The 21,074-nt window shown below is 49.3% G+C and overlaps 1 protein-coding gene across 5 annotated transcripts in view; it reads left to right on the top strand.

Moving 5' to 3' along the window:
* The window catches only part of grid2ipb (glutamate receptor, ionotropic, delta 2 (Grid2) interacting protein, b), a 73,991-nt gene extending 52,962 nt beyond the window's left edge, over positions 1 to 21,029 (top strand). For 4 of the 5 annotated variants that reach the window (XM_088613158.1, XM_088613154.1, XM_088613157.1 and 1 more), the window contains 13 exons: positions 2,041 to 2,138; positions 2,474 to 2,618; positions 3,061 to 3,377; positions 4,298 to 5,167; positions 6,503 to 6,590; positions 7,430 to 7,519; positions 7,891 to 8,087; positions 10,464 to 10,619; positions 11,371 to 11,457; positions 12,415 to 12,544; positions 13,495 to 13,613; positions 16,413 to 16,577; positions 17,446 to 21,029. In XM_088613158.1, the coding sequence (XP_088469284.1) occupies positions 2,041 to 2,138; positions 2,474 to 2,618; positions 3,061 to 3,377; positions 4,298 to 5,167; positions 6,503 to 6,590; positions 7,430 to 7,519; positions 7,891 to 8,087; positions 10,464 to 10,619; positions 11,371 to 11,457; positions 12,415 to 12,544; positions 13,495 to 13,613; positions 16,413 to 16,577; positions 17,446 to 17,517 (2,534 nt within the window). In that variant the 3' untranslated portion in view covers positions 17,518 to 21,029. The remainder of the gene's footprint in view (positions 1 to 2,040; positions 2,139 to 2,473; positions 2,619 to 3,060; positions 3,378 to 4,297; positions 5,168 to 6,502; positions 6,591 to 7,429; positions 7,520 to 7,890; positions 8,088 to 10,463; positions 10,620 to 11,370; positions 11,458 to 12,414; positions 12,545 to 13,494; positions 13,614 to 16,412; positions 16,578 to 17,445) is intronic. The other variant, XM_088613155.1, reaches the window with a different exon arrangement.
* The last annotated feature ends 45 nt before the right edge of the window (positions 21,030 to 21,074 follow it).

Here is a 21,074-nt window from a genome sequence, read left to right as displayed (position 1 = left end):
AGGTTGTGATTAGAGAACTCAATGAGAGGAATTGGCCATTGCCTTAGGCCTTGTTAATAACTCTTATCTCTGGAGAAGGATGTGTTTCCACTGCATGCATTTTCAAGCGAACAAGTGAGCAGAAATTGAGAAAATTGTATAAATCATAGTGATGCAGTCTGAGGGTGTTAGGATGGTCCGTCAAACAAAATATTTTCAAAGTTTTGGGCTCAGTTTGAGAATTTCAGTGTATGCGCGTGTTTGTTGGGATTTGTTTCTGCTTTAGGAAGGAAGTAACAGTATGTGAGCTGGATCCACAGGGAGAATGGGAGTCTCTGAGGTTGCCTCTTTTCACTGTCGCATTAGCACAGTCAGGTGTGTAAGGGCTGAAGGCTGAATCCAGCCTGCAGATTTGCAATCAGACAGCATTCTCTTCAATGAAGAATCACTGTCCGTCCTTCAACTTTAGGACGGAGATCAAACACGAAAGCAATGGCCCTGCTGAGCTCTTGCGTCTGTCTCTGCTTCAGGAGAGAAGAGCTGTCTGGTCACCCTGAGGCTTGCTGACAGGCAGGCTCAGAAACATGGCCCTCATTAACCGCAGGGCCCTGGCAGTAGGCTGGGCTGAACAAGGAACCTGTTAGTCACACCTGGTCAAACTGAGCAGCATGGCTCACTCACATTACAGGACAGGGGAGACCGCAGCAGCTGCTCTATCCTTTCTGCGCAGTGAAGAACACTGAATATCCATATCCAGTGTCTAACATCAGGAAATGGAAATGTCACGCCGTTCTGATAATTATTAATTTAAGCAGGACTATAAGTCATTGAGACAGCTGGTTTTCAAAGGATAATCTAACACCAAAGTGTATCTGGTGTCCTTCCAGCACACAGTTTTCACAGCAGTTGTTACCACCTTGTAACTTGATCTTATCGGATGTCAGAAGACTATATTGGACAATACTGGGCGCGGTCAGTGCTGTAATGGGATTTTTCTAAAGAACAATTCCTCTTGCTGCTGTTAATGGTATTGCTGGACCAGCAGGTGGCACTATTTCCTCTGGACTAGGATTTCCAAATGACTGCCCGTGTATGGTGGTAATAATAATAATAATTGCTTATACTTATATAGCGCTTTTCTGGACACTCCACTCAAAGCGCTTTACGGGTAATGGGGATCCCCTCCACCTCCACCAGTGTGCAGCCCCCGCCTGGATGATGCGACAGCAGCCATAGTGCGCCAGAACGCTCACCACACACCAGCGATCAGTGGGGAGGAGAGCAGAGTAATGAAGCCAATTCAGAGATGACTGGGGACACTGTGCTGAAAGAGGTGTCTGAAATATTAAGCCCAGGTCCTGAATACTTGGTCATTATACTGTACATCCTGTACTACTGTCCTGGTTAAATCCCAGTCTGGGTTAGTTCAATCTAGCCTCCCCAAAGCTCCTGCTCAATTCATTTGGTTTAGTAACTTCTGACTTCTCCACCTGCCACACATCACATGGGTGGTCACTACACGCCAGTGGTGGGTGAGTGGGTCACCTCCAATGTGTGAAGCATGTTTTTTGGGATCTTTTTCAGATTAAGTGTGGGATGCAAATCATTTAATTTTGAAATCATTTCCCATTTAAAGAGTGTAACATTGGGACATAAAAGACTGAATATTCAGAGACATGAAACAGCTATAAAATAAAAAGCTCTAATCCCCTCGTTCTCTATTCCTTAATTATAGCCCCATACTGGTTTATTCTTTCTTTAATATTCGTTTTTCTTATCTTGCAACCACATACTATAAGTGCATGTGAAAAAAGATGCCATTCAGCAATTCTGTAGATTTAATATTCATATATGCAATTTAATCCAATAGTATATTCGATATTCACAACAGTTTGTCAAGGAAATATAGGGAAAACAAAATCAATGGAGAAGGTCTCAGCTAAAACTGTGGTCCATTCTAAGAAAAGGTCAGTTATGATTTGTATGTCAACGAGTGGGAAGGTTTTCTGCAAACTGATGTATGATGTTATGATGTGGCTGCGTCTCACTTCTGCATTCCAGGGGCTCACAGTGACCCAGGGGACGGAATGAGACTCACCCCAGGAGAGAGACAATCTGGAGATGGAACGTCCCTTCCAGAGACCCCAAATCTCAAAAACGTGAGTATTCTGAAATCAAGGAGTGAGGAACTTGCAGTTGGTCTCAAAATGGTGAATATTGTGCACTGATGACATGAACACTAATAGAAATTTGAAAAATCTCTCCTCACAGATATGCTGAACGTCATGTTCCAGATCTCCAACACCAACATGCTGAATATTATTGTTATAAATTAATAGAAATTAAAGAAATGAAATAGTGGTAAAACCTAGCCTATGATGGCTTAGACTCTGTGCTTAATTTTGGACTGTAATCCTTTAGGATCCTGGGTCTGAAAACCGACTTAACCCTTGAACTCTCTCTGCCATGTGTCTCCACATTTCTCTTTGAGAAGATGTCTGCTGTGTACGCAGAGTTAGAGAGCACTTACTCTACAAAGGGCCTCAAACCCCTGCCCAATCGCCTGTCCCCAGGGCCGGACAACCTGGCTGAAACCAGCCCAGCGCTGCAGCACTCGTCCTCTGCACAGCCCAGCACAGGTACAGGCAGAGCGCCGCCGTTTTCGCCACCCACGGGTGTCAGATCTGATTTTGGAAAGAAATTATGCATTGCACTGCAGCAGGATCTACTGCGCTGTAGTAATGGCCCACATTGCATTGTACGGAGCCCGTGAGTCTGCTGTAGTGCAATTCAACATAGCACTGTGGAGGACTATATATTCCCAAGTGGAATACTCAGCTAAAGTAGGAAGCTGGGAGACGTCTGTAGAAGGTAGCCATTTTGGCTCTTCTGGGAAACAGCGGGGAGACTGAGCCAAAATGGCTGCTTTCTACAGACGTTTCCCAGGGACACCTCAGCAGCACATTCCATGAGAGAATTTGGACTCATAAGCTCCCTCACAGAGCTACGTTGAATTGCATTATGGCAGATTGTGCAGTATTATTATTACACTGATTGGTATTGTATTCGCTTTTGCTGCAGGGAGCCGAAAATCGGGACTGTCTCTGTCCTGGAAGGAACCTTTGCCAAGCCCCCAGTGTCGCTGCTACCCCCACGCCGTCCCATCCCCTGGCAGCGCCGAGTCCAACCCCTACATCAGCCTGGACAGCCCCCCCCCCTCGCCCCAGCCCCCTGACTACCCTCCCAGCCCGCCCTCCCGGCGCAAGAAGCTCTTCACCTTCTCCCGGCCCCCCCGCAGCAGAGACACGGACAAGTTCCTGGACGCCCTGAGCGAGCAGCTGGGCCACCGCGTCACCATCGTGGACGACTTCCTGTCCACCGAGAATGACTACGAGGAGGTTAGTGCGGACAGGGGCGCAAGCTCACCTTCCACAGAGACTGCTGGGCAGTGTGAGATCCTGTGTTTGGTCATTTCCTTCTCCAGTTCCGGTCCAGGCTTGAGTGATCGGTGTCATAAGCTTATAACAACTGGACCTGGCGTCTTTTGCCTGAATCCAAGCTTGACAGCAGAATTTAAGGACACAGGGACGAACAGAACTGTACTCTAGAAATGCCATGGGTGTGGACAGATTACTCTCAGTGACACAAAAATAACAGGAATGTTAACTTCAAATAAAACAGTTCAAGTCGGTAGCTGCGTCAGCATGCGTAGGCTGCAAAGGAACAAGTAATAGGTTTATTCCATGCTGAAAAGAGAAGAAAGGAAACACACCATTTCGGCTCTGGAGCCTTCTTCAGGTGTGAGAAAGACAGAGAAGTCAGCAGAAATTCTACAGCATATAGGAGAACAAAATGCTGTTTTAAAATAAACGAGCAGTAAAACGGATAGGTTACTGCAAAAGTCATACAAATAGAAGCCCTGTCCTTCCCCCGGAAGCTACAGGTCTCTTTGGAAGTCGTTAGGATTGCTTTCGTTGGGTAAGACAACACGATCTTCTTCTTCTAAGCAGGATCCTTACAATTAACCCCCAAAATAGTACTTATCCAACTGGGCCTTGTATATTCTCAGTACCAGCTGTGCTTCCAAAAAAAGAGGAACTTCCAGGAAATTAGTGTGACAAACATCTTTTATAAGAAGCGAAAGGTGACCAAGAGGTAAGAGGTAAACGGCCAATAAGTGGGGATTTAGCAGCAGCATGGGGAAAGAGAAGAAGCAATGAGGATATGAGATCATGGAGATGAATGAGAGTTGAGAACTCTCATTCATCTCCATGAATTGGATTGACCGAAGACAATGACGCTGTTCTCTGGGTTTCAGATGAGCTTTCAGGACGAGCAGGAAGTCGGGTTCCTGCCACATGAGCTGAGCAGCGCCAGTGAGTACCACAGCAGCAGCGAGGACGGCAGCTCCCTCACCTACTCCTCCGGCTCCGAACACATCCCGCCACCCCCACAGAGCCCCCCACCGCCGCCACCCATACAGTTCAACGACCCCCTGCCCGTCTCCCTCACCCCTGACATCAACAGGAGCCACATGCACCTCCCACACCACCCCCCGCCACCCCCGCCCCCACCCCCGCGAGCCAACCTGCCCTCACGGTTCTCCGTGCACAAGGCGCACCCTCCCAGCCAGGATGTGCAGAATCACCAGCCGCACCAGAGTCCTCATCAGCTTCACCAGAGTCCTCATCAGCCTCATCAGAGTCCTCATCGGTCTCATCAGAGCCATCACCAGCTTCAGCAGAGCGCTCATCAGGCTCATCAGAGTCCTCATCAGAGCCATCACCAGCTTCAGCAGAGCCCTCATCAAGCTCACCAGAGCCCTCACCAGCTTCACCAGAGCCCTCACCAGCTTCACCAGGGCCCTCATCAGCCTCACCAGAGCTCTCATCAGCCCCACCAAATTCATCAGGCCCCTCAGACTCACCAGCCTCACCAGACCCCAGAGCCCAGCCAACCTCACCAAGCCCATCCTGCACACCAGCCCCATCATCCTGCTGCTCCCTCCCACCACCCCGGCCAGTCTCACAAAGTGCCCCCGCCTCCTCCACCTCCACCCCCTCCCCCACCCTGCGTGCCTCCTCCTCTGCCCCGGCCCATGCACCTCCGGTCAGACTCCAGCCACATGAGTGTGAAGCGTCTGCGCTGGGAGCAGGTGGAGAACTTTGAAGGCACCATCTGGGGCCAGGTGGGTACAGCACAGCGCCTCAGAACGGGACATTAGCAAGGTGATGTGAAACGCTGAAACGCTGACACTGCCTGTAGTTTTTTTCCATCAAAATAAACTTAATTTCACAAAAAAACATCTCCCAGTAAGTACACACTAACAAAATATTAAACTTACATTAATCAAAAACTTTCTGAACCGAGTGATTGTTCATTATCAGTCAGAGCTGATAATGATGTTGGGGCTGGGTTTGCACATTGAAAGAGTCCCTTTCAAGGCCTACCCATTTGCTCTTGTCCGTGCCATTTTCCTGTGCCGGCTCTGAAACTGCGGCCGTCCAGTCCTCCGCAGGAGCTCAGGGAACAGGGTTTTTCTCTTTATTCCCACAGGCCCCCAATCCCTTCCAGCACTCCCTTGCTGTGGAGAAGCCCCATTTGGTGATGTCGCGCTTCATCCTCCCTCTGAGATCCGCAAGGATCCTCTCCTCCAGCTCCCTCGCTCCCCACTGTGTTGTGCTGGATAACAAGTGTTCCTCGCAGTTCACAGTCCTTGTTTTGTTAGGGACACCAGTAGCCCCAGCAAGTATTGTGTCCCCTTGTCCAGTGAGGTCGGTGCTAGCCGCAGCAGGATGCACTGGTGGCTGAGCACCGCTCCTGCTCCCAGGAGGTGCATAATGTTGTCTATTCTGCCCCACACTGCTTTGGCAAAGGGACAGCTCCAGAACGCATGCTCCTGTGTCTCCTTGACAAAGCACGTGCTCCGAGATTCCTGGTGAGAGAGTGTCGTTAGAGGACCAGCCTCTGGTGTGACACTGCCTGTAAACTGATCTCCCAAGGTCTGTGGTTTTGCCATTTTGGAGCATTGCAGGGAATACCTTACACTGGTAGCACTAAGCGTATGCTGCCTTGTACTAGTACATAGGGAAATAAATAGTGATAGGTTGGTGCAGTTCTGCTTTGGTGTCAAACACACCTTTTGCGATGGCTGAGTTGATCATTAACACTCTCTGTAAAACAAGTGTGATTAAATGAGAAAGAATGTGTGTCAAATTGTCTTGGCGGACAAAATTTGCATTCAACTTAATTTGCATCCCGAGAGATGTCAAGAAGGTGGTCTGGGGTCAGAGTTGACTGGCAGTGCAACCTTGAGAATTCTGCCCGAAGCTTTGGTGGGAATAGTGATGCCCAGCTGATCAGCGTGGGCTCTGAAGGGACGAAAAAAGCAGGGGATGTTTGTTGCAGATGCCAACCCAAATGCCCGATGTACGTTTGAAGGAGGCATGGGCTTGGCACCCTGAGCCAAGACTTTTGCTCTAAGCTGGCATGCTGACCAGTCTGGTGCACTTGTGTCCTGCAGCTTGGAGAGGACTCCGATTACGACAAGCTGAGTGACATGGTGAAGTATCTGGACCTTGAGCTGCACTTCGGAACGCAGAAGAACACAAGTAAGGCAGATGTGTACATGAGCATTCTTGTTCTCATCTCCATGGCAACATGCCCCAAGTGCGTGAGCATTATTGTCCACATCTCCATGCCAACACACCCTAATTCATAAAGTTAGGATGCCTCCTGCTGCCTTCTAGCTGGGACTGCAACTTGGCCGACTTTTGAAGTCCAGCAGCACAACGTATAGCTTTTGATTAATAGGACTAAAGAGGTCCTGTATTAATAGAAGATTAGCTGGAAGGAGTGTTCTGACCTAGTTTGTGATTTGCTCCATTTTCCTTTTCCTTTACCAGATTGTGTATTTTAGATTCTGAAGAAACGATCATTGGGATCATTTTAAAACTCCTGTCTATGGATGTCATCTTTGTAGGCAAAAGGGATTGCCTTTAGAAGCAAAAACTCGATTTGACCTCAAAACAAAACAAATCCCTATCTGAAAGCTCCCTTTGCTTCATAACATTCCTCGAAGTTGTTCTGGTTCAATTTTGCAAGCTTTAAAAATCTAAGAACCACCCAAAGCTGCTCCAGTCCCAAAGTGTCTTCCCAGTATGTGTGGGTGGTGTAGTACAGGGCTGTGTCTTGTTCTGTGCTCTGTGCGTGTCCTCATACCTGCCGAGCCTGACTTGTTCGTCTTGTGTTCTTCCAGCACAGCGCCACCTGCGCCCTGTCCCTTCAGGAGACCTTTGAATTCCTCAATTCAAGGCCTCCCGGACACGCCACCCCCGGCTCCACCTGGCACTTCACCTCCGCTCATCTTCTCCATCACAGTTGCTTTTGTCTGCTGTGTGGCTGATGGTGCCGGGAGGACAGGTCCTTACACTGGGATTAAATCTTTCAGTTTCTATTCCAGATCCCACCCTCCTGCCCGAGTCCTTTAAAAAGAAGGACGTGGTGGAGATTCTCTCTCGCAAAAAGGCCTACAACACGTGTGAGTATGGATGGCGGATCCCGAGGGAATGACCCTCCAGTTTCCCTGAGCTGCGACTGGGCTGAGTCCTGTCTAAGTCTGCTGCCTTAGCCTGCAATACATCAGGGGTTCACACCTCTTCTGAAAGCCTTACCTATTCACCCAGGGACTGAATGCAGCTGAAAAGTTTTTGACTTTCACTTGGATTTAACATCCTTATTGAACGTTCCATAGTTTCTATGCCGCTTGCATTGAAACACGTTTTTTTGATTTTGCATTTCGAGTTTTAGCAGGGTCTCCACCGTGCTTTAGAGACAGGCGAGCGCGGGGTTTTGGGGTACCGGCTGCTGCTGTGTTAGTGGCCGTCAACACTTATTGCTGCCCCTCGACAGCCATCCTGATCGCCCACCTGAAGCTGTCCCCCGCTGAGCTGCGCCAGGTCCTGATGACCATGAGCAACGAGCGCCTGGAGCCCTCCCACATCAAGCAGCTCCTGCTCTACGCCCCCGACGAGGAGGAGGTCAAGCAGTTCCAGCAGTACAGCCAGGACCCCGCCAAGCTCAGCGAACCCGACCAGTTCGTCCTGCAGGTAGGGTGTGGTGGGAGAGGTCTGGCGCGGTGAATCACCTGTAGTGTAACGCCAGGCCAGTCACTGTTCTCTAGCGGTGTGTCTGTCTCTGCCTCTCACAGGGTATTTTAGTAATTAATAACTAAAAATCGCTTGCACTTACAGTGCCTTGCGAAAGTATTCAGCCCCCTTGAACTTTTCAACCTTTTGCCACATTTCAGGCTTCAAACATAAAGATATAAATTTTTTTATTTTATGTGAAGAATCACCAACAAGTGGGACACAATTGTGAAGTGGAACGAAATCTATTGGATTTTTGAAACTTTTTTAACTAATAAAAAAATGAAAAGTGGGGCGTGCAAAATTATTCGGCCCCTTTACTTTCAGTGCAGCAAACTCACTCCAGAAGTTCAGCGAGGATCTCTGAATGATCCAATGTTGTCCTAAATGACTGATGGTGATAAATAGAATCCACCTGTGTGTAATCAAGTCTCTGTATAAATGCACCTGCTCTGTGATAGTCTCAAGGTTCTGTTGAAAGCGCAGAGAGCATCATGAAGACCAAGGAACACACCAGGCAGGTCCGTAATACTGTTGTGGAGAAGTTTAAAGCCGGATTTGGATACAAAAAGATTTCCCAAGCTTCAAACATCCCAAGGAGCACTGTGCAAGCGATCATCTTGAAATGGAAGGAGTATCAGACCACTGCAAATCTACCAAGACCTGGCCGTCCCTCTAAACTTTCAGCTCAGACAAGGAGAAGACTGATCAGAGATGCAGCCAAGAGGCCCATGATCACTCTGGATGAACTGCAGAGAACTACAGCTGAGGTGGGAGAGTCTGTCCATAGGACAACAATCAGTCTTACACTGCACAAATCTGGCCTTTATGGAAGAGTGGCAAGAAGAAAGCCATTTCTCAAAGATATCCATAAAAAGTCTCGTCTAAAGTTTGCCACAAGCCACCTGGGAGACACCCCAAACATGTGGAAGAAGGTGCTCTGGTCAGATGAAACCAAAATCGAACTTTTTGGCCACAATGCAAAACGATATGTTTGGCGTAAAAGCAACACAGCTCATCACCCTCAACACACCATCCCCACTGTCAAACATGGTGGTGGCAGCATCATGGTTTGGGCCTGCTTTTCTTCAGCAGGGACAGGGAAGATGGTTAAAATTGAGGGGAAGATGGATGCAGCCAAATACAGGACCATTCTGGATGAAAACCTGTTGGAGTCTGCAAAAGACCTGAAACTGGGACGGAGATTTATCTTCCAACAAGACAATGATCCCAAACATACAGCAAAATCTACAAAGGAATGGTTCACAAATAAACGTATCCAGGTGTTTGAATGGCCAAGTCAAAGTCCAGACCTGAATCCAATCGAGAATCTGTGGAAAGAGCTGAAAACTGCTGTTCACAAACGCTCTCCATCCAACCTCACTGAGCTCGAGCTGTTTTGCAAGGAAGAATGGGCAAGAATTTCAGTCTCTCGATGTGCAAAACTGATAGAGACATACCCCAAGCGACTTGCAGCTGTAATCGCAGCAAAAGGTGGCTCTACAAAGTATTAACGCAAGGGGGCCGAATAATTTTGCACGCCCCACTTTTCATTTTTTTATTAGTTAAAAAAGTTTCAAAAATCCAATAGATTTCGTTCCACTTCACAATTGTGTCCCACTTGTTGGTGATTCTTCACATAAAATAAAAAATTTATATCTTTATGTTTGAAGCCTGAAATGTGGCAAAAGGTTGAAAAGTTCAAGGGGGCCGAATACTTTCGCAAGGCACTGTATATAGCACATTTTCTGGGCCACTCCACTCAAAGTGCTTTACAGGTAATGGGGACTCCCCTCCACCACCACCAGTGAGCAGCCCCTACTGGATGATGCAACGGCAGCCATAGTGCGCCAGAACACTCACCACACATCAGCTATCTGTGGGGAGAAGAACAGAGTGATGAATCCAATTCATACATGGGGATTATTAGGAGGCCATGATTGGTAACAGCCAATGGGAAATTTGGCCAGGACACCGGGGTTACACCCCTACTGTTTTCAAGAAACACCCTGGGATTTTAAATGACCACAGAGAGTCAGGACCTCGGTTTTACATCTCATCCGAAGGATAGTGCCTTTTTACCGTATAGTATTCATATACTGGGGGATTATAACCCACACAGACCACAGGGTGAGCACTCCCTACTTGCCCCACTCACACCTCTTCCAGCAGCAACCTTAGTTTTTCCCAGGAGGTCTCCCATCCAGGTACTGACCAGGCTCACAGCTGCTGAGCTTCAGTGGGCTGCCGGTGGTGAGTTGCAGGGTGATATGGCCGCTGGCCTTATGTGTCTCCAGCGCTGTACCTGAGCACCCTTCTGTCTGCGTGTGGCTCTAGATGCTGTCCGTCCCTGAGTACAAGACCAGGCTGAGGAGCCTGCACTTCAAGACCACTCTTCAGGAGAAGACGGAGGAGATGAAAGCCGGGTACGAATGCATCTACAAGGCCTCCCTGGAGCTCAAGAGCAGCAAGAAACTTGCCAAGATCCTGGAGGTACGGCACTCCGCAACATTGCTGCAGCTCTGCACCTGAGCGATCATCAGTACAGCAACTGAATAACTTGTGTGTTGACGCTCCTGCAACATGTTAATAGTGGTTGCACACCTGATGGCTAATGGCGGGCTTGTTGCCCAGCTTTGTGCAAAGCTTTTGCAATGCTGCTGCAAGAAATTACGCTGCAAGAGCACCAGTGGGGGTTGTTTGGAGCTCTCACAGGTGTAAACTAAGTGACATTCAGTCCAGCAGCCAGTGTGTGGCTGATTCATGCCAGTAAGGGAAATAAATCAGGAGATTATTTAACCCTGAAAAACATTTTCATCAGCTTTTTCAATACTTGATGTCAAAATCTGTCCTTGTGAAACCTGAACAGTATACAGACAGCATATATTTGCTGCACGTCCTGCATCCTTGAATGGCGAATGACAGTATACTGAATACATTCTGATCTAGTAAACACTCACTTTTTGCAGCTGTACAGATTTGACATGCTCCATAGCACCATAAAGCGCAAAACACAGCCATAATCTTTGATGACAAAAGCAGGCATTGTTTTTTTTAAAGGCTGCTCATTTTAGAAAATACCAAGTGCAGCCAAATGCATTGCAGAAGGCAAGGAGTGAGCTGCACCCTGCTGCCACAAGGAGAATATGTGAACACTACACTCATGTTGCATCATAATGTGTTGTCTTCACATGAACACTGATGAAGTCTCTGTGCTACCTCGCTCTCCTGTATCTTTCTGCAGTTTGTGCTGGCGATGGGGAATTATTTGAACAACGGCCAGCCCAAGACTGGTAAAACCACTGGGTTTAAAATCAACTTTCTCACTGAGGTAGGCTGCGCTGTTACGGGCAATGGCGTGGGTGGGTGTGTTAACTCTGCAGATGTGGTGCACTGCTGTCATTCATCCTAAAAACATGAAGTGCTTCATTAAGCCTCACACTAACTATAGTGAGGACAATGGAAGGAATCCTGATTAAATGGGATCGCCCTGTATTTAGATATTGCAGCTGACAGTGGACAGCCTACAGATTCAGAAGTGAAGGATGTTCAAGGCAAATCAAATATCAGCCATACAGATACACGCATGAAATAAATGTTCCTTGCCAGGCCTTTTTTGTCCAATTTATTGACTATAAAGAATGTAGATGGTATCCTATAATAGCTAAATAATGTTAAGTGGCAATATTGAGACAGCAAGGTGCCATAACAGATAACTAGCACCTTATAGCTCCTCTGGCCTAGGATTTAGTTTCAGTCTTAGACGTCTGTTTGTGTGGAGTTTAGAGTCTTTTCCCTGTGTCTCTGTGGGTTATTGCTCAGTGCTGCACTTTTCTCCCACTTCCCAAAGACATGGAGGTTAGAAAACTCTTCACTCAGGTCAGGTGTGGTTCAGCAGAATCCTGGAAAGGCATGTTAGCAAAGACAAATAGTTACTATCTTGTGCACTTAAAAAAGGTGCAATGCTAAAATTCTCCCTCAGTCTGATAGGCTGTAAACTGTGTATGATAGACTGGTTTCCTGTCCCAGGAAAGAGTAATCATGTGCCCTACACTTCCGAGTTAGGCTCCAGCTTGCACCAGGATTAATGGATTCTGATGATGGCTGGGCGTTATTAAGCTTGAGCCATTTTGGGTCTCGGAGGTTTGCAGAGGGGTGTGGGTTCTCTCAGCCATTCGAAGATCCCAGATCACGCTGGGTTTTTTTCGGAAGACAGTCCAAAAGGCTCTTGCGTGCTGCTCCATCTAGATTCTTCTCACCCGTTGGTCGCTGTCTCCCTGCCCTCCAGCTCAGCACCACGAAAACGGTGGACGGGAAGTCCACGTTCCTTCACATCCTTGCCAAGTCCCTAGGCCAGCACTTTCCGGAGCTTCTGGGCTTTGCCAAGGACCTCCCCACAGTGTCCCTCGCTGCCAAAGGTGGGCACACTCTCTGTCTGCAGGCAGGGTTGAGAAGCGACGGCTGTTCACTGCTGAAAATGTCTTAAAGAAACAACTCCTGAAAATGTTCAGTTCCACTAAATTTAAATGGATTTGGTTTGTAGTGGTGGGAGCCATTGTCACACAAGGTTCTATAATGCATACATGCAATTTGTAATTTTCCTCCTATGTCCAAAATTCAAGATAAAAGACGATTTGAGACCAAGTGTGTCACTTGAGAGAGGATCATTATTCAGAAGGGTAACTGCTGTGTATACTTGGCCAATTGAGTTTTCTAATTTAGCGTATGATCCTAAATGATCCTTCTGCGTATGATGTCTTGGCGTGTGAAAGGGTTAATGATACGTGCTGTGTGCTACACACTGTTAACAGAAAATTGTCTGAAAACCCGGTGAATACTGAAGCTAGAGTGGGGCTGAAAACGTCTTAGAATGCTCAAGTAGTGACACAGACTGGTGAATCATTAAAAACACAATTTACCATACTGTAGGATGTCAGTGGAAAACTACCCAGAGTGGGTGACTACTGAGCTGTTCAGTTTGTGGTGAAGTTGTTCAGGGTCTAGTGTCAAGTGTTTAACTATCTACCAGGGAAGGAAAAGTGCGCATCAGCCTCTTTCTCCTGAACACGTCGTTATTCAGCCCTGAAAATGAGCTTACCCAGCCACCAACAAAACCCTGTTTTGAAATAAGCGTGTGGTCAGATGCTTACTGCTTTTTTGGGTTGCCTGTTTTTTCATACCCGAGTAGATCTTTGATAATGAAACAACACATGCTGAGCAACAAAAAGGAATTTTTTAGTGTACAGTGTTCTACTTCTGTGCCAAGTTTCTGAAAAGCAGATTATTTAATCTACAGTCTACAGTATGTGCATGAAGACGAAGTACATCTTTGTACCCATACTGTACTCCTGCTCCCTTCCTTCTGTAGTCAATCAAAGGACGATCACAACTGACCTTAATGACCTACACGCAACCATACAGGACATCCGGATAGCCTGCCAGAAGATGCCTGCTACTGCTGAGGACAGGTTTGCAGCTGTGATGAGTGTATCCTTTATGCCACTGATCAGCGCCACAAAAGATTAAATCACTGTGATACCTGTGATGAGAGCATAAGACGGTTTACAAATGAGAGGAGGTCATTCAGCCCTCTGAGCCTGTTTGAAAGTTAGTAATTGATCTGACAATCTCATTCAGCCACTGGGTTCAATAGTTTGGCTGGGTAGCTTGGTTCACATTCCCACAGACGTCTGGGTAAAGAAGTGCCTCCTGCTCTTGGATTTAAGTGCACTTCCACGTAGTTACCACTTGTGGCTCATGTTTCAGTGCTCATCCTGAAGAAGAACCATGGGGGTCGACTTTATCAGTGTCTTTGCTGGTTTTCTTTTCTGAGCGAGTTGAAAGGTGGGCAGATGTGACTTCTCCAGTCCAGAGCACTGTCCCGGCCCTGCGCCCACTGTCCCGGCCCTGCGCCCACTGTCCCGGCCCTGCGCCCACTGTCCCGGCCCTGCGCCCACTGTCCAGGGCCCTGCGCTCACTGTCCCGGCCCTGCGCCCACTGTCCCGGCCCTGCGCCCACTGTCCCGGCCCTGCGCTCACTGTACTGGCCCTGCGCCCACTGTCCCGGCCCTGCGCTCACTGTCCCGGCCCTGCGCTCACTGTCCCGGCCCTGCGCTCACTGTCCAGGGCCCTGCGCCCACTGTCCCGGCCCTGCGCCCACTGTCCCGGCCCTGCGCCCACTGTCCAGGGCCCTGCGCTCACTGTCCCGGCCCTGCGCCCACTGTACTGGCCCTGTGCTCACTGTCCAGGGCCCTGCGCTCACTGTCCAGGGCCCTGCGCTCACTGTCCCGGCCCTGAGCCCACTGTACTGGCCCTGCGCCCACTGTCCAAGGCCCTGCGCTCACTGTCCAAGGCCCTGCGCTCACTGTCCCGGCCCTGCGCTCACTGTCCCGGCCCTGAGCCCACTGTCCCGGCCCTGCGCTCACTGTCCCGGCCCTGCGCTCACTGTCCCGGCCCTGCGCCCACTGTCCCGGCCCTGCGCCCACTGTACTGGCCCTGCGCCCACTGTCCAGGGCCCTGCGCTCACTGTCCAGGGCCCTGCGCTCACTGTCCCGGCCCTGCGCCCACTGTCCCGGCCCTGCGCCCACTGTCCAGGGCCCTGCGCTCACTGTCCCGGCCCTGCGCTCACTGTCCCGGCCCTGAGCCCACTGTCCCGGCCCTGAGCCCACTGTACTGGCCCTGCGCTCACTGTCCCGGACCTGCGCTCACTGTCCCGGCCCTGCGCCCACTGTCCCGGCCCTGCGCTCACTGTCCCGGCCCTGCGCCCACTGTCCCGGCCCTGCGCTCACTGTCCCGGCCCTGCGCCCACTGTCCCGGCCCTGCGCCCACTGTACTGGCCCTGCGCCCACTGTCCAGGGCCCTGCGCTCACTGTCCAGGGCCCTGCGCTCACTGTCCCGGCCCTGCGCCCACTGTCCCGGCCCTGCGCCCACTGTCCAGGGCCCTGCGCTCACTGTCCCGGCCCTGCGCTCACTGTCCCGGCCCTGAGCCCACTGTCCCGGCCCTGAGCCCACTGTACCGGCCCTGCGCTCACTGTCCCGGACCTGCGCTCACTGTCCCGGCCCTGCGCCCACTGTCCCGGCCCTGCGCCCACTGTCCCGGCCCTGCGCCCACTGTCCCGGCCCTGCGCTCACTGTCCCGGCCCTGCGCTCACTGTCCCGGCCCTGAGCCCACTGTACTGGCCCTGTGCTCACTGTCCCGGCCCTGCGCCCACTGTCCCGGCCCTGCGTTCACTGTCCCGGACCTGCGCTCACTGTCCCGGCCCTGCGCCCACTGTCCCGGCCCTGCGCTCACTGTCCCGGCCCTGCGCTCACTGTCCCGGCCCTGCGCTCACTGTCCCGGCCCTGCGCTCACTGTCCCGGCCCTGCGCCCACTGTCCAGGGCCCTGCGCTCACTGTCCCGGCCCTGCGCTCACTGTCCCGGCCCTGAGCCCACTGTACTGGCCCTGTGCTCACTGTCCCGGCCCTGCGCCCACTGTCCCGGCCCTGCGTTCACTGTCCCGGCCCTGCGCCCACTGTCCAGGGCCCTGCGCTCACTGTCCCGGCCCTGCGTTCACTGTCCCGGCCCTGCGCCCACTGTCCAGGGCCCTGCGCCCACTGTCCAGGGCCCTGCGCCCACTGTCCCGGCCCTGCGCCCACTGTCCCGGCCCTGCGCCCACTGTCCCGGCCCTGCGCCCACTGTCCAGGGCCCTGCGCTCACTGTCCCGGCCCTGCGCCCACTGTCCAGGGCCCTGCGCCCACTGTCCCGGCCCTGCGCTCACTGTCCCGGCCCTGCGCTCACTGTCCCGGCCCTGAGCCCACTGTCCCGGCCCTGAGCCCACTGTACTGGCCCTGTGCTCACTGTCCCGGACCTGCGCTCACTGTCCCGGCCCTGCGCCCACTGTCCAGGGCCCTGCGCTCACTGTCCCGGCCCTGCGCTCACTGTCCCGGCCCTGCGCCCACTGTCCCGGCCCTGCGCTCACTGTCCCGGCCCTGCGCCCACTGTCCCGGCCCTGCGCTCACTGTCCCGGCCCTGCGCTCACTGTCCCGGCCCTGCGCTCACTGTCCCGGCCCTGAGCCCACTGTCCCGGCCCTGCGCCCACTGTCCAGGGCCCTGCGCCCACTGTCCCGGCTCTGCGCTCATTATCCCAGCAACCGGCCCTCACACAGCTGAGCCCATCGTCTTTTCCTCAGGACAGGGAGGGGGAGACTCCTGTAGGTGGACTCCTCCACTGTGACTTCGGTCCCAGATGTCGCAGATGGTGAGCACAGGGCCAGGGTTATGTTTCACTCCTTGACCAGTGGTGCCAAGGGGTTTCTGGAAAACACACACCCCGCGGTCCAGTCACTAGAGTCCCTGCAGCAACGGGCGATGGATGAGTTCACCAAGGTGGCGTCCTTCTTCGGCGAAGACAGCAAGGCCACCACCACCGAGGCCTTCTTCGGCATCTTCGCCGAGTTCATCTCCAAGTTCGAGGTGAGCTGGTACACGCAGCAGCTCTGTGCAGAGAATCCCTGCATTGGCCGTTCTGTTTTTCTTTAAATTTTCACTTTCTTAAGCATGGAAATGGATCTAGCTATGAATGCACTTGGAATAAAGTACATTAAAGAATTTAAACAAAAAAAAACAATATAGAGAAAGAAAGCACCTTGGTTATACTGTGGATAGTTGTAAAATGGCACCAATTCATCTGTTGCAGGATACAATCTAATCCCACTGCATGAGAGAAAAATATTTTTAATAAAAACAGGGGCCTCCTGAGGGCTTCAACAATTAAAGGCGTTTAAATGAGTTCAGGCTGAGCCCTATGATCACGGGTTCGAGTCTGGGTCTGGTCACTAGTGGGCAATGTCTGTGAGTCACCAAGCCTTGGTGCTCAGTTGTTTATGTTATTAGACTGCCTGGGCTCCATAGTGACCTAGTTGCCTGAGCAACACAGTGACCCCTTTGGCCTCATTGGGCAGCTGCAGTCACGAGGAGCTGTCAGGGAGGGGGGGCATGTCTCTCCTCCAATCAGAGCTGACCCTTTCCCCGTGTGCGATCACAGGGTCCTTAGCTGCCAGCTGAGACGTGAAAAGCACACGACTCGCTTTCCCACGTCGTCGGGCACAACGGAAACAATTGGTGATTCTAAAAGACTGTTTAATCATTAGTCAGTGAATCACAGAAGTGACAGGATAATGGCCATAAAATCACGTCAATGGCTCCTCAATGGAGTGGAACTTTAAAGAGTAACTCTGTTGTTCAAGTTAGCAAGCCCGTGGGGAGAGGAGTCTGTTAACGAGTCACGGAGAGGGCAGCGGGGTGTAACAGGATGCGCACGCGTTTTCGTTCTTGATTTCAGAGAGCTTTCAGCGAGACGCAGGCGACCGAGAACCCAAGAAGTCCGCGTGTGGCTTCCCCGTTGGCCTGGTGAGAGGGAGGGGGCACCTCTGCCACTCATCCACACATGGTGCCAAAAGGAGTGCAGGCTGTTCAGAGAAAGCCACAAAGGAACTGTTTTTTTTGCCCTGAAGCAAAAACAAAAAAAAGACTGCAGAAATGCGAAAAAATGGAAATCTCGGAACCAGCTTGCCAATTTCCAACAAAAAAAGGATATTTACAAGATACAGTATACATGTTTTATATTTAATTCTGTGCTGGCAAGTAGGTTACTTAGCAGGAAGTGTACATAAGCTGTCATTGCTACTGCAGAAGTGTTTATACAGCGCGTTGGGCAACATTCACCCTCCTGGGACGAATCTTAAAGGTAATGCTTTGCTTTTGAGCTTTAGAATTGAACACCCTAACAATAACCACAGACCACTTCATGTGTACCGAGCCATTCCTGTCTTACATCCGACTCCCACATTTTTCAGGTTGAACTGATTTGCATTTCTGACCAAACTTAAGTTTCGATTTACAGCATTTTCCCACGTAAATCTCCCATTCCTGCAGCGAGCTAGTCTTTTATTGTAAATACTGTGTATATACTCCTGTCACTGTATTTTTCAACTTGACTAAACTATAATATTTTGTGCATACAGGATTAATCCAAAGGCTAAAAACTATATCCACTAGCTGGTAGAATACTGTCAAGAAAATGTCACCAGAATCTCCTTTTCCAGTGAAAGTGAGCATTGTTTCGAAGCAAAGCAGATGAGCTCTACTATTTTTCTGTCTTTGAAATTATACAAGTGGGGCGCTTTGTACAAATCTGGGCTGAGAGCCTGTCAGTAGACTTCATTACTAATCTGACACTTTACAAACTGCACATACCGTCAGATTCCTGTAAATCATCGCAAAGGCGATGAAATCAAAATACCCATTCTCACTTTGTGAAAGGGCTGTTTTTTTGTGTGGGATTTGTGAGTGCTCACAGTTCCCACCCTTTCAGGCCAGTCTGCTGAAGGTAATGTGCAATTGATTTATTCAGAGATTAAACTAAGAACAAGGATCAAACTCCTTACCCGGTCCTGAACTTCGTACAACCTCCCACTTGTATAGTTTAAATATTTTAAAATAATCCACTTACCTGTACAGTCCAAGGAAATCTTTAAGTCTCTCTTAGTCTATAATTTCTGTGAAAATAGCTAAAAGAAAATCTTGTCAACTGCTACACTGGTTGACAAGTTTTATTAATGCTCTAACTTAGTAAATGTAAATCAGTAGAGGCACTTCTAATGATCTGAGTGAGGAAACGGACAGCCAGGCTATGGCACTGTATGTGATGTACTGTATATGATTTTGGGACTTGTTTCTTTGACTGGTTGAACCTGTCCTCATTCACTTTGCCACGTGAATCATGAGGGTAACGTTCAGCTTTGCGGTGCTGTCTGATGTGCTGTGTCTTCCCCACTTCCTGTGGGGATACTTGGGTAAAACGAAATTGGTTGTCCATAGCCGAATGAGGAGACCACCTATCTTCAATGATGATGCACTGAGCTGGCTGACAGATAAGTATTTAACAGAAATGACCGACTTTTCCTCATGCTGTGTAGTTTTTAGCTCCTCAATTTGTGTAATGTCCCTTGCTTCCTAACATCAGGCATCTGTTTCTGTGAAATGAATTTTTTATTGATACGTTTGTATCTTTGGTTGCCAGTACATTTTCAGTCCTCTGTGCTTCCTCTTAAAGGCTCATTTTCACCAAATAGGAGACAGGGGGGCTGTCCCCCTGCCCCCCCCATCCCAGGTGGACTGGGGTCACAGCTTGTCCGGAGTGGTGGGAGGGGGTGTGGTGGCCGCCCGCTCACACTGCAGAGAGGAAACGAGACGCTCTGGTGTGCAAACCAGGCTGTGGTCATTTCTGAAACTGAGTGCAGATTCATCTGTCCACATACATTGTGCTTCAGGGGCAATCCTCAGTCCTGATGACCAACAGGATGATAAACAACTCGCTCTTGTAACTGACATTTGTGATTCAGAAGGCGTACCTAACAAAATATGCCGTGTATTGTCCTGTATGTGTCAATGTTTATTCTCAAACATCTTTGGCAGTCTTACTCAGCTGTTTGTAATTAGAGGCATAAAGGGCATCAAAAGTATTCCATGAAGACAATACTGTTTGTTGTTTCTTTGGTTTTGAAAAGGTGTTCTTACAGATTTTTGTGTGTGGTTTACCTAGGACAAAAGTACTCTGAGAAAGACTTTGATATTCGAGGTCTATTATTATTATGATTTCTCTGGCCCTCTAGTGATTCTCTCTGTTGGCCGTAGGACATAATGTCGTTTAATTAAGGATTACAAGTTCATTCTGATCAACAGAGTGTGCATAGCAGTCATTTCTGTTGAACGCATTTCTAAAAAGTTCGTTTGAATTACATTTTGTGTGATTGTTCAGCTTGTTGGCAGAATCTGACTGACAACAATGAATAAGCTTGAGGTATCATCACTCCTTCTTTAGACAGACTAACTTCTAAACTTCAGCTTGTTGAAATTGGTCTGGATATTCGTTATATATGTTCTGCCAGAGACATTGGTTTATAATGCTCTTCACAAAGAGACATTAAAACCACAGTATTCAGACTTGCATATGACAACTGATGTATTTGGCACCCTTTCTCGGTTTTGGGTGATTATAGAATCATATTGATAATATCCAGAAAATCCTAAATAAACCATTAGACAACTGCGGAACTGTTTTTCTGTGTTACAAAAACAGAACTAGGCTCTGATGGGAGATGACCTAGAATGTTCTAATCTAATACAATCTAATGTATTAGAATCCTAATACATTTCCACTCTGAATAGAATTATATTAGAGCGTTTGTACCACACTTCAGTATACTTGCAGTGCAGATCTGGCATCAAGCCTCAACAGACTGGCGGTTATGTTTCCTGAGATGTTTTTTAGGGAACCTCAGTGACATGACCCATTCTCACCTAAATCCCAGTGTTGACAACATTATTATTCGGAATTACTTCGGTTTTCCCGTGACATTTCCGTGCCAGGACCAAAATACAAGCCCATTTCATTTCGCTGTTCGAGAGCTTCGCCATTTTTTTGCTACTACTAATCGCTACTAATGCAGAAGCATTAGAGGGCAAGAGAACATCAGTTCACATTGCTGTTGCCACATACAGTACGCAGTATTAGAACTATAAAGTATTTATTAGCGACATAAAATGTGCTTGCATGTATAACACATTAGGCATGTAGAGTATTATTATTAATATTATTACAGCCAGTAATATAATTTCTTCCTTGAATTATGTTTAATTCTGCAATTATTTGTTTTTTTATTTATTTATTTTTGTCTTCCCTTCTTTTAGTTAAGCAGAATTCCTGTTTTTACTGTATAAAGCTCAGTATTGACTTGTGTGTTACAGTAGGTGTGGGTCTTGGTACGGCTTATGGCTACGCCGAAGAGTCGCAGTTTTGTATTGTGTACAGCGATGTCGACAGCAAACGCTGGCCAATAAAAACCTATATGACGCGTAAACGTTCTCCGGCGCCACTGTGTCGTTCTCATGGAGAGTGCACAACCCCAC

Source organism: Lepisosteus platostomus, chromosome 19 (assembly GCF_059453375.1).
Source record: "Lepisosteus platostomus isolate fLepPlt1 chromosome 19, fLepPlt1.hap1, whole genome shotgun sequence".
Classification (NCBI taxonomy): Eukaryota; Metazoa; Chordata; class Actinopteri; order Semionotiformes; family Lepisosteidae; genus Lepisosteus; species Lepisosteus platostomus.
The sequence above is the reverse complement of the archived record's forward strand: the minus strand, read 5'-3'. Positions and strand labels throughout refer to the sequence as shown.